The sequence below is a fragment of the Bos taurus genome, chromosome X (genome assembly GCF_002263795.3).
Source record: "Bos taurus isolate L1 Dominette 01449 registration number 42190680 breed Hereford chromosome X, ARS-UCD2.0, whole genome shotgun sequence".
Taxonomy (NCBI): Eukaryota; Metazoa; Chordata; class Mammalia; order Artiodactyla; family Bovidae; genus Bos; species Bos taurus.
This window is the reverse complement of record NC_037357.1, coordinates 124,860,895-124,873,210: the sequence shown is the minus strand read 5'-3', so window position 1 is coordinate 124,873,210 and position 12,316 is coordinate 124,860,895. Positions and strand designations below refer to the sequence as shown.

The 12,316-nt window shown below is 34.2% G+C and overlaps 1 protein-coding gene across 3 annotated transcripts in view; it reads left to right on the top strand.

Annotated features, from left to right (window-relative positions):
• The window catches only part of CDKL5 (cyclin dependent kinase like 5), a 178,646-nt gene that overhangs the window by 127,866 nt on the left and 38,464 nt on the right, over positions 1–12,316 (top strand). For all 3 annotated transcript variants that reach the window (XM_024988495.1, XM_059883891.1, XM_059883892.1), the window contains 4 exons: positions 1,994–2,114; positions 4,039–4,098; positions 6,529–6,619; positions 10,005–10,194. In XM_024988495.1, the coding sequence (XP_024844263.1) occupies positions 1,994–2,114; positions 4,039–4,098; positions 6,529–6,619; positions 10,005–10,194 (462 nt within the window). The remainder of the gene's footprint in view (positions 1–1,993; positions 2,115–4,038; positions 4,099–6,528; positions 6,620–10,004; positions 10,195–12,316) is intronic.

Genomic DNA, 12,316 nt, shown 5'->3' with positions numbered 1-12,316 from the left:
ATTTAGAGTTGAATAGTAAATGAGACATACAATTTATGTTCTTTATTACAAAGCCCTTTTACTCCTCACGTGCATTTGTTAATTGAAAAAGATAATTCCAGGGGAGAATCCCTAAAAAATGATACATATATGCTTTAAACATTTTATTTTAACTTAAGACTTATCAATATACATTCATTTTCCACATTCTCTTTAGGAGTGGGTATTGATCTTCTGGTTGGATTTCTGATGGGCTTTCTTACATACATCCTACCCTTAATGCATCAGTGATATCCTGTGTCAGCTTCTTTAAAGTGAAGTGAAAACTTAAAAACATTGCAAAGTAGTCTCAGTGCAGAATCCTTACCACCACAACTGTCCCTTGCCAGTGTTTTCTAGTTGCATTCACATTTGATTAGATAGAATTATGTGTAGTGGCTTTCCTTTAAGTCTTTTCAAATTATTAAACTTCCCTTTCTTATAAACAGCAAACCTCTTTTTAAAAAACATTTAGTTGGCTTATATGATACATAATTATATTAAAGTAACATGTATCTGTTATAAATAGGTATGAGAGTATTAAAAACAGGCAGCTGATTGGTTATATGTATGCAACTTGACTGGCAGGGACAAAATTTTAGAGCAACTTTTTGGTCTTAGGACTCCTTTACATTCTTAACATTATTGGGAACCCTAAGAGCTTTGTATTTATGTGGGTTTTATCTATTAATATTTATCATATTAGAAGTCAAAACTGAAGAATATAAAAATATTTATTGATTGATTTAAAATAACAATAAAAAACCCATTGCATGTTAACATAAATGTTTGTGTATCAGTCATTCTTTCAAGTAAAAAATAGTATGCCTCAAGAAAAATTACTAGTTCAATTTATAACTTGATTACCCAACTGCTTTTCCCCAAGACAGCTAGCATACTTTGATATGCAGCAGAAGTGGTTTAGTTGTATTCCTCATTTTATCATGTAGATTCCTAAAAAGACAAGTACTCAAGAACTGTAACTGAATAAACGTGATAATTTTTACTGCTTCATCAAAGACATCCTTTACTGAAATTGACCTTTTCCTTTTTTTTCAAATGTAAGGATATGGCATTGAAGAATCTAATGCTTTGATTCATGCTAAGGTGCCACCAGTATAAATGCCAACACAGTGAAAAAGGCAAACAGCTGAGTACTGTTATGAATATAGTTTTGACTTCACGGGTCCTCTGAGACAGCGCCACTCCCGGAGATCCAGATTACACTTTGAGAACTGGTGTCCTAGATGGTCATCTACAAACAGTAAACTCTAATCATTCTATAGACCTTAATCTTGTGCTTTACAGAGGAAATGGAGGATATTTAGTTAATCTGGAAATTTACTGGAAATTGATTAAGTGGAATTTCTATTTAAACAATGTGCATGAATCTTAGAACGGTCTCTGACTCCAGACTAAGATTTTTGCATATTGATTTGTTTGGGGTCTGTGAATTTTTATTTCAACAGTATTTTGTAGCCTTTTAAAATATTTGTTCTGATTATATTGACTACTGGTAATCTTAGGGATCATTTAAGAATATTTTCCAGGTCTCCCAGAAATATTTCCAGGCTTGATCTTACTGTGAAGTTCTATCAGAGATGCACAGTGCACTATGTTAAAATGACTGTTTCCCCTCTCCTCTATATATTACAGTGTCTTTTCCCTACTTTGTGTTGCTTTTCCCTCAAAATTAGGCTAAAATGATGCCTGATAGGTTTCAGAGAGTGAAGAGTACACAGGAATATTATGGGGAGTAGCAAAAACTGAATTTCTTTTAAAAAGAGAACCTTGATTTAATACAGTATCCTGCTTTAGCATGAAAAAGATTATAGATGGAAAGCAAAGCAATTTTTTAAAAAATATATTCTGTGTATGAGATGAATTATCATCCAAGATGCTTTTAAAAATTTTAATACATAATTTGTGGGCCTACCTAATTTTGGAGATCAATGGCTCTCTATTTAATTTTTAGAATATGCTTGAATTGCTGGAAGAAATGCCAAATGGAGTTCCACCTGAAAAAGTAAAAAGTTATATCTATCAGCTAATCAAAGCTATTCACTGGTGCCATAAGAATGATATTGTTCATCGAGGTAAGTATGGAATTTTCAAAATGGAAAATATTAAAATAGCAAATAACATTAACAAAATATTTCACATAGGCATTGACTTTATGTTTAAATTAAATACATTTTGAAGGTATAGGATATTTGTGCTCCAGGTCTCCTTTCGTATCATCAAAAGGATGGACTGCACGTTTATTTGGATATTATGGTGAGATCTCCGAATGTTTGTATAACCAGATCTGGTTTCAGCAGTACAAGTACCTAGTGATAAAAGAATTCAACAAATGCAAACTTTGCAGCTTGCTTGGTGAGGGCAACGACCTTCTCCATTGCCTTTTGGTCCTGCAGATAGATCTGGTAATGTGAAACAAGCCAGAATCAGACTTTAGAGATGATGCTAAGTGACTGGCCCCCGTTGACAGTCACTTCTCATTCTCTGTTCGACCAAGATCTCTAGTATGTATCTTTACCTCCTGATTTTCCCTGCCTGTTACTGGAAAGTGCCCATTGTTTTCAAGTTTTAGGCATGATCAGCCTTGTATAAAGGCCATGATTATACTTCCATAAACTGTTTTATTTTGTTCTTTACTGCCATGAGGTGGATGGTTTATAGCAATAAAAGAGAAATTACATGCTCAGCACCATCTTTAACTCTACACTGTTTATCTTCTCCTGATAATCTCTTGGATTCAAGAGTCACGCATTGAACAATAATGAAGCTAAAAAATATTTGTCAGAAAATGTTGCAGTATCCATTTCTTATCTTTGAATTATCAGGCAAATGAATACTACATTTTAGTGTTTCTAAACAGACACAAAACGATATCATTTTAAAAATAGTTTAACATTAAGAATAGCTTAAAGGTCATGTGAAGGATGCCAACTCCTATTATTTCTGGAAAGAGACAGTTTGTTATTTGTCTTCCATTTGTCTTTTATAGCAGTTGCTTTACAAAAGTTGTTGGCAGCATGGAGAGGTGGCCTGGTCACCTGGACATCTAGTGTCTAGGATAATGATTCTAATAACAGTCTCTGCTACAGTTTGAGGATATTAATAAGGAACTGATTTAGCTGCATTTCCATAGCGATGCTATAATTTGGTTAAGTGTATAGTGAGTTAATGATTGTGAATTAGCAGTAGAAACTGAAATCTACAAATTCTGAAATCTGATCTGAAATGGTTCAGATGGTTCTGCAATCTATAGATCTCACCCCTACCTCTTCCCTTTCTCCATTTTCACTTCTACCATATAATATAGATGATGAGTACTCTAAGAATAGAATTGTGAGATGCCTCCAAAGGGGTGAATTAAACTGCATCTTCTGTGTATTTCTACTCCTTAACTCCCACCACATCTTCAGAAGTTCCATGGAAAAAATGAGAAATCTTATCTTGACTCATCCAGCATAGCTTCAGCACTAGATATTTATGATCATGAACCACACAGAGAAGCTAAACAGATATATAAATAATAGAAATTATGTATAAAATCATAACAGACAATGTATCTTCTATGTATTTTTTCCTCCAGGAAATATAATGCTATCTACTTAGTCTCGTATGTGTTTTTAAAGTATCTTATGGGTGTAAACATTTTATACTCTTATCTCCAAATATTTGTATTATTAGTATTTTATAAAGTAAAAATAGTTCTTTGAAATGTGGTAACCTAGATTCAGTCATCCTTAAATTCCTTTCAGAGATCCAGTCAGTGCCTTTAAGATTTAAGGGGAAAAGATATTTTTGAAATTGTGGTCTGCATGTTTCTCAAAACGAAATTAATTGAAACTTTTGTGTACTGTTATAAAATGTGTTACTCTGCTTTTTACTACCAGTTTTGTGTTCAGATTACTCTATTTCTAATTAAGTGCCATTACAGTGATCTAACAGTGTCAATCAGTAGTACATGGCCCATTTTTTAATAATTGTTTTTTAATCTTGATACTCCAGATATAAAACCAGAAAATCTCTTAATCAGCCACAATGACGTTTTGAAACTGTGTGACTTTGGTAAGTTAAAAAGAAATTTAGTCCTGTTAAGTACAAAATTAATTTAATATAGCACAAGGTAGCTTTTACAGGTGTTTTAAAAGTATTTTTTATCTTTTGACTTAAATTAGTGTATATTCATAAGCCCAGTATTTAATGACTCCAGAGAAAGAATTTTCTAGAAAATACTATCAGGACCTTCTGGCTTGAGTAGGATAAAAAAATTTTTTTTAATATTTTAAATATTGATAGAAATTATTGTAGGCATAATCATAAACACTGAAAAATAGCTATGTAAATATATATGTATTATATATATGTGATAGTTATAATCTGTAAGGTTAAAAGACATTTTTAGAATGATTCCATTTATCTCCTTTAAATGTTCAGTCAAGGTATTATTAGTTGATTATGATATTCCAGCTCCTGGTTGACTGTATAAGGAAGTTTTGAGTCGTACTGTATCACAGTACAAAATTGTATATTGTTTTTTGTATATATAAAACTCTGTATTATGTGCTATTAAAAATTTAAGTTAAAATAATTCAGAAAAGTTTTAAAATTATAGATTAGGTTTTACATCATGGGTCACTTTATTTTAAAAAGTGATTTAAAAATTTTACATTTTTGCCTAATCCATGTGCTAAAAAATAACTTTTAAAAAATGTTACTTTTTATATATTTAAATATAATCACAAATACAGTGTGAATATATATAAATGAGGAGGTTTCTCATTTATCTCCTTGTATCTTTATCTCCCTGTATCTCCTTATAAGGAGAAGTTAGATTAGTACTTAGAATATGGATTGCACAGGTGAGAGAAATAGAAGCATTCTAAAAATTCACTTTGTAGAATGACCAGTTGTGGCCAGTGCAGCAATTGGAAGCATGTGTAACTGTTTTCACTTATTGATTTTAAGAGTTTGACTATTATGAACCTGTCTGCTTGAGGAAAAATGTTTTATAGGACTTAATTTTCTTAGTATTTTATGATAAGGAATATTGCAAAGAAGAGTCCTGCTATACCTAAACATGTTAAGAAGTATTTAGGAGCTGAAATTGGTAAAGCAAGTTAAAAAAGAGGTGTGTGTAGAATAGTTAATAATGGTAAAAAGAGTATCCTTGGTTTAGCATCATTTCTTAAAAGACAGTTTTATTTTACATTGTCAGGAAGTTCCGCATGGCAGCACCACATGTGGCATTCTGTGTCCTGTGCATCCCCAACAAAAACCTAATTGTTTTCCCTCCCAGAGCATGTAGCTCCTTTGTCTGGCTTGAAGAATCCCAATAAAAAATATAAATATTTCTTCCAAATGTGTCTTATAAAGGAGTATTGATTAACTGAAGTTAGGGGTTTTGTTTTGTTGCTGTGATTATTTTTATTTTTTTACTGTTCTACTTTAAGAAACAGTATTTTCTAATTCTTGAAACTTTTTTTTTAACTTTTTATTTCATATTAGGATATAGCCGGGTGGCACAGTGGTAAAGAATCTGCTTGCCAAAGCAGGAGATTTGGGTTTGATCCCTGGGTCAGAAAGATCTCTTGGAGTAGGAAATGGCAACCCACTCCAATATTCTTGGAAAATTCCGTGGACAGAGGAGCCTGGCAGGCTATAGTCCAGGGGGTCACAAAGAGTCAGATACAGCTGAGCACATGTGCACATAGCTGATAAACAGCATTGTGATAGTTTCAGGTGAACAGCAAAGGGACTCAGCCATACATATATATATGCCTTAACTTTCACCTTTAATTTTAATATTCTGGTTCTCTGTAACTATTTACAGTGAACCTATATTGCTTTCGGTGAGTTAGATGGGTAATTAACCTACCTTCCAGTTTATTTTGTGGCTGCAAAACCTTTTGAAAGGATTGTTACTTGGGGAGGTGGGGGAGCAACAGAGTCTATAAGGTAATTAAGATATGCCTAATATGCTTCTCAGTTACATTAGGAGAAAATCATTTTGGCCTGCTTCGTTTCCATCATTGCCAACCCTAACTGTTGTTGTTTACATAATGGTCGGAGCTGATCAGCACCAGTAGATACAGAAATACTATCTAAGTCCCACATAGCTGAAATAATGACTTATCTGCAACATGCTAATGTAACTTTGACATTTGGCTCTTATGGAGTCTTCATCTTGTAAGATGTGCATTTATTGGAAAAGCTGGTTTAAAAGTATGCTCTGAATGCTTATAAAGCATGCAAAAACTTTGAAAACATGGATTTCTTTATTAGAAGAGACTGGTTTTGTAGTGACTACATTGTATATTTTAGTTCACATATGAACAATGGACTAACTTTTAAAAATAATACGGGCATGTTAATAAACAGCCCATTCAATAACAATCATTATATTCTTTTGATGTTCCTTTAAGATACTAATGTAGCACTGAAATATTTTGTCAGCATGAAATTAACTCTACACTTTTGGGTTTTGCTGTCTTTCAGGTTTTGCTCGGAATCTATCAGAAGGAAATAATGCTAATTATACAGAATATGTGGCCACCAGGTGGTATCGGTCCCCAGAACTCTTACTTGGGTAAGTTACCTTCCCAGAATAGAATAACATCTACATATTTGTTGACCCTCTATTGTTAACTTTGAGATTATCTGTGGAAGATGAGAACTTGAGTTAATTAAATGCCAGTTACCTGTCACAGTATAGCAAACCTAAAAACTTAATGGCATAAAACAAGCACCATTTTGTTTGCTTATGATTCTGGGAGCAAATGGATTGGGGGAATCAGCTATTTGAGTTCAACTGGCTGATTCTTCTGCTGGTCTCAATTGAAATTGCTCATGTAGCTACAATCAGTCAGCAAGTCATCTGGAGGCTGTTTGGTTTTAGGGAGCCTCAGCTGGGACAAACCATCTCTGTTGCATGGGGACTCATCCTCCAGTAGGTTAGTCCAAGTTTCTTCAAATAATAGCAGTAGAATTCCCGGAGCAGAGGGCAAGCCCAAAAGCAAAAGTGTTTTTTCAAGCCTCTTTGCATGACCTTTGCCTCATTGGCCAAAGCATGTTAGTTGTCTATCCTCTGATTCATGGGATGGAGAAATAAACTTGATGAGAGGAGTGGCAGAGTCACATTACAAAGTGTCAGGTATACAGAAATGGGGGGAATTATTGTTGCCACCTTTGTTAATAGTCTTGCACATTAAAAATGTGGATATCCACAGAGTTTGACATTATGGCTTATCTGTTTGTTCATGCATTCATTCATTCATCCATTCAGTAAATATTTCTGGAATATCTCTTATACCTAGCTATTTTGCTATAAATATTGACCAACTGCCATTTTTCTTCCAAGCAGTGTAAATCCTGTTTGATGATAAATGGCTATTCAAACTAGTCCATTGATGATTTCTCAGCAACACTGCCATATCCTTCCACTTTGTGCCACCTTTCCACTTTCAGTGCTGTATCTACCAGGGCAGCCATTTCATTCACCCATCTACACCAGAAAAGCATTATCTGATAAGATTCTTCCTTTTAAGAAGTTTAAACTTTAGAGACTAAGAAGGGGCCTGTAGTCTTGGTCTCCATCACATATTCTCACTAATAATTATTTACTTATTGTAGTTGTAGTATTTTCTTATTTGTCCTAGATTGTATTTTCTTCTTTGGGACCATCAAAGAATTGAGGTAGAAGACACTCTCTACAAATAAAATTAGACATTGTGGTAATGATAACCATTGCATTAATTATAGGTTTCATCTCTTTTCTTTAGTGTGCCATATATGTATCTAGGGGACATGATAAATTTAATTTTTTAAAGATAATTTTTACAACATTGTAAATCAACTCTGCTTCAATAAAAAATTTTAATCAGTAAATAAAGATACCTTTTATATAATAGAAATATACATTTCTGTTTCTTCTGAAGATCATGATGATTATATATTTAAGTTACTCACTGAAAGACCATTTTGAAGTTAACAATTGATTTCCCAGTGTCTATTTGGTGTTACTTCTTATTTCATTGCAGACCTAGAGCCTATAAGAATTATTGGTGTCAGTTACTGAAAGCTTTACTATTTATTTTTAAATCAAAAGCTTGTGCTTCATCCTCTGAAATCAGTGGTGTCTAGTCACTTTATTATCCCTCCTTGGGTGGAGAGATTTTAGAATTTCTGTGTTCATTTTAAACTTGGATTTAGGATTGATTTTCTTTTGTGTCATCTGTGTTTCTTCTATATACCTCTCTCTGGATTCACTTGAATGCATTGTCCATTCATGTGTCCATTCTTTGGGGAGGGATTGGGAGTTTGAATTTACTGGGCAGGATTTGCCAAAGAAGAAATGAATTTGAAGTAAATCCTTCTTAGACCCCCATCTGAGGATTCAAGTATGGTAGAGGGACTCATTATAATTTTGTCTATAAAATGTCCTTGAATTCATTCTGAGGACAGCCTTACCGTGAAACTTTAGAGAGTGTTTGCTGCCTAATAATACATTTTGGAAAACTGAAATTATATTTAGAGATATATGGGAGCTACCAAAAGTAGATGAGGACTCCAACTAATTTGAGCCAAATTGAATATTGCTAATTAAATGATTGTCAAGTACTTGTTGAAGAACCATATTATTTGTATAAAAATCCCATTGAAATCAGTTGATATTTAGTCAACATGTAGAATTTACAGATTTTTTTACATTTTCAAGACTTTGTCCTTCACATTCAAAGTAGTTACAGCTGCATAAATTATTCAAATAGCTGACATAAGAAAAAATAGTTTATCATGGGTATGTAAAGATTTTCCTTAAGTTTCTCCACCTAGCACAAGTTTTTCCTCTCTCATACTTGTATGAAAGAAAGATCAGTATCCTTCCCTTCCAACAAGCTACCAAAAAGATCTAAATGAAGTTTCTTTTAAAATCAGTTTTTATGGAGGGAAATGAGATAAATAAAATATTGACTTGTTGATACAATGATTTACTATCCTAGAAACATACTCTGTTTTATGTTAAAAGTGCTTTAGAGTATTTGTTAAAAGTTTTATATTACTTAGTAGAACACTCTAGAATTTCTTTCCTTGGTTTTTCAGATATTGTATTCTGGCTTTTCCTTCTTAAGATTTAGATAATTTATGTTTGAAATGAAAGAAAAATATGGTTTCTTAATCTGTCATATGTAATTTGACTTGAGGCTATAGATCTTCAGGTATACACATAAAGCTTTTTGGGGGGATACGTAGATTTTATTATCTAGCCTGTTAGCAACGATAGTACTCCAGAAGCCCTCTGGTAAACTCATACCTTGAAAGATAGCTATAAATCCCTCAATTAGTGAAAAAAATGCTTTGAGGGAGATACTTGTCATAAAGCTTCATAAACAAAGGGTACAAATAGATTCAAGTAAATAATCCAATAAAGCTTAACATAATCTTAGCTGTTTTGACTCTGTGCAATCAGAACAGGTTAAATATTAAATGTTTGCTGTTTAAGAAGACACATAAGTCAGTGGTGCATTTTAATAGACTGAACTCAAAAAATGAATCAGTATAACTTGTTGACATTCAAAGAGCTAAAGGATAATTACCTAGGAAATACATTTCTTGGGAGCGTTTCATTCTCCAGGTGAGTGCTAACTCATCAGACATGTGTGCTGCTGTTAGGGTTTATTAAGCTATTAATAATCAACATATATATCTGGTTGTAAATAGATTTCAAATCAGTATATACTAACTAAATTGTTATTAAACTGATGGCTTTATTTGCTTGTATTTATTCACTTGTGTTCTGAATTTCTACTTTGATATCCATAATTCCTTTTTTTTAGCCTCACTTTTGTCCATGTGGTATTTTTAAATTCCTTAAATACCCAAATATGCTTTAAATCTTGAATCTGTTCAAAATAGTTTGGAAATTATTAAAACTTATTCCTTCAGTTGCCAAGATAATCTCTCCCTTTGCTTTTCAGAGCTCCCTATGGAAAATCCGTAGATATGTGGTCAGTTGGCTGTATTCTTGGGGAGCTTAGTGATGGACAGCCTTTATTTCCTGGAGAAAGTGAAATTGACCAACTTTTTACCATTCAGAAGGTGCTAGGACCACTTCCATCTGAGCAGATGAAGCTCTTCTATAGTAATCCTCGCTTCCACGGGCTCCGGGTAAGAGGCTTTGCTAAAACCCAAATGGAATCAGTACAGTAGTATTTAAATCATTGTTCATTGCACAATGAAATGCTAAGCTATCCATCGAATACTTTTTCCTTTTCCATTACGGTGTTTATAATCCCCATTATAATATTTTATTTTTGAATTTTATAAAGTATTTGTGAATTTTAAAAAGTCTAAATTTGAAAGTGGGAACTGTTAATATTTTTCTCAGTTGTTCCAGTTTTTCAAACTCTTTTTTAGTGTATGCATTATTCTAAACTTTGGTTATCTCAGAATGTTTCTTTATGCAAAATATTTAGCATCCTCAAAAGATTGAGAAATGTATAAATGGCTACTGCTTATTTGAGCAAACATTTGTAGTGATTTGAGGAAGATTATGAATACTCATATTAAAGGCACTGTTCTAGTGAGAATGACCTGTTTAGTGAAACATTGTATCTTTTCAAACTAGGGTTTGGTCTTGGGCAGCCTTTACTAGACTTGCTAACTTTGTGCTAAGCTTGATTTCAGAAAATATGCTAAAAAGAGTCTTAAAGTATAAACTTTCCACAAGTGAGGGACATCTTACAGGAGTGGCCAGTAATAGGTTGCTTCTCTGTTCCATCTACCCCCAAAGCTACTTTTTCCATTTTCAACTACCCTGTTTGGGCCAACATGCCAGTTGGTGGCCTTTGTGGGAACTATAAAATAAGCTCCCCACCACTTCTTTTCTTTCTCTTAAATGCATAATTCTCAAACCATGTTTTCTTGACATTTACAGAGCACTTTGTTTTTTTCCTTTGACTTTCTGGCCTCAATTCATTTCACTTTGAAGAGCACCCCTCCTCACACATGAACGCCAAACACAGTATCCCTCCTGCTAGGCTCAATGAGTGTGGAAGAAAGAAAGGAACAGAAGTGCAAACATTTCTTTCATCCCTTTCCTGCTTTCACTCTCTTCCAAATCTGTCTGAGTTACCTCAGGCAAGTTTCTCTTTTCTCCTTTTGCTTTTGCTTTTGTAAGCTGAAAAAGAGCCAAATTATGACAATTAATTAGGGTACAAATAGTTCAACAGTCATTGAGCATTTGTCATACTAGATGTTGAAAACACGAAAATAAATAGGACTTGCCCTCAGTCCAGCACAAAGGAAAATCTATTCAGAAATAAAGCAAAATCACTGCAGATGGTGCCTGCAGCCATGAAATTAAAAGACCCTTGCTCCTTGGAAGAAAAGCTATGACAAACCTAGACAGCATATGCAAAAGCAGAGATATCACTTTGCCGAAAAAGGTCCCTATAGTCAAAGCTATGTTTTTTCCAGTAGTCATGTATGGACAGAGGATGAGATGGTTGGATGGCATCACTGACTCAATGGACATGGGTTTGGGTGGACTCCGGGAGTTGGTGATGGACAGGGAGGCCTGGCTTGCTGCGGTTCATGGGGTCACAAAGAGTCAGACATGACTGAGCAACTGAACTGAACTGAACATGTATGGATATGAGAGTTGAACCATAAAGAAGACTAAGCACCAAAGAATTGATACTTTCAAAATGTGGTGCTGGAGAAGACTCTGAGAGTCCGTTGGACTGCAAGGAGATCAAACCAGTCAATCCTAAAGGAAATCATCCTGAATATTCTTTTTTTTTTTCTTTTTAAACTTTACATAATTGTATTAGTTTTGCCAAATATCAAAATGAATCCACCACAGGTTTACATGTGTTCCCCATCCTGAACCCTCCTCCCTCCTCCCTCCCCGTACCATCCCTCTGGGTCGTCCCAGTGCACTAGCCCCAAGCATCCAGTATCGTGCATCGAACCTGGACTGGCATCTCGTTTCATACATGATATTTTACATGTTTCAATGCCATTCTCCCAAATCTTCCCACCCTCTCCCTCTCCCACAGAGTCCATAAGACTGTTCTATACATCAGTGTCTCTTTTGCTGTCTCGTACACAGGGTTATTGTTACCATCTTTCTAAATTCCATATATATGCGTTAGTATACTGTATTGGTGTTTTGAAAGGACTGATGCTGAAGCTCCAATACTTTGGCCACCTGATCCAAAGAGCTGACTCATTGGAAAAGATCCTGATGCTGGGAAAGGTTGAAGGCAAGAAAAGGGGGCAGCAG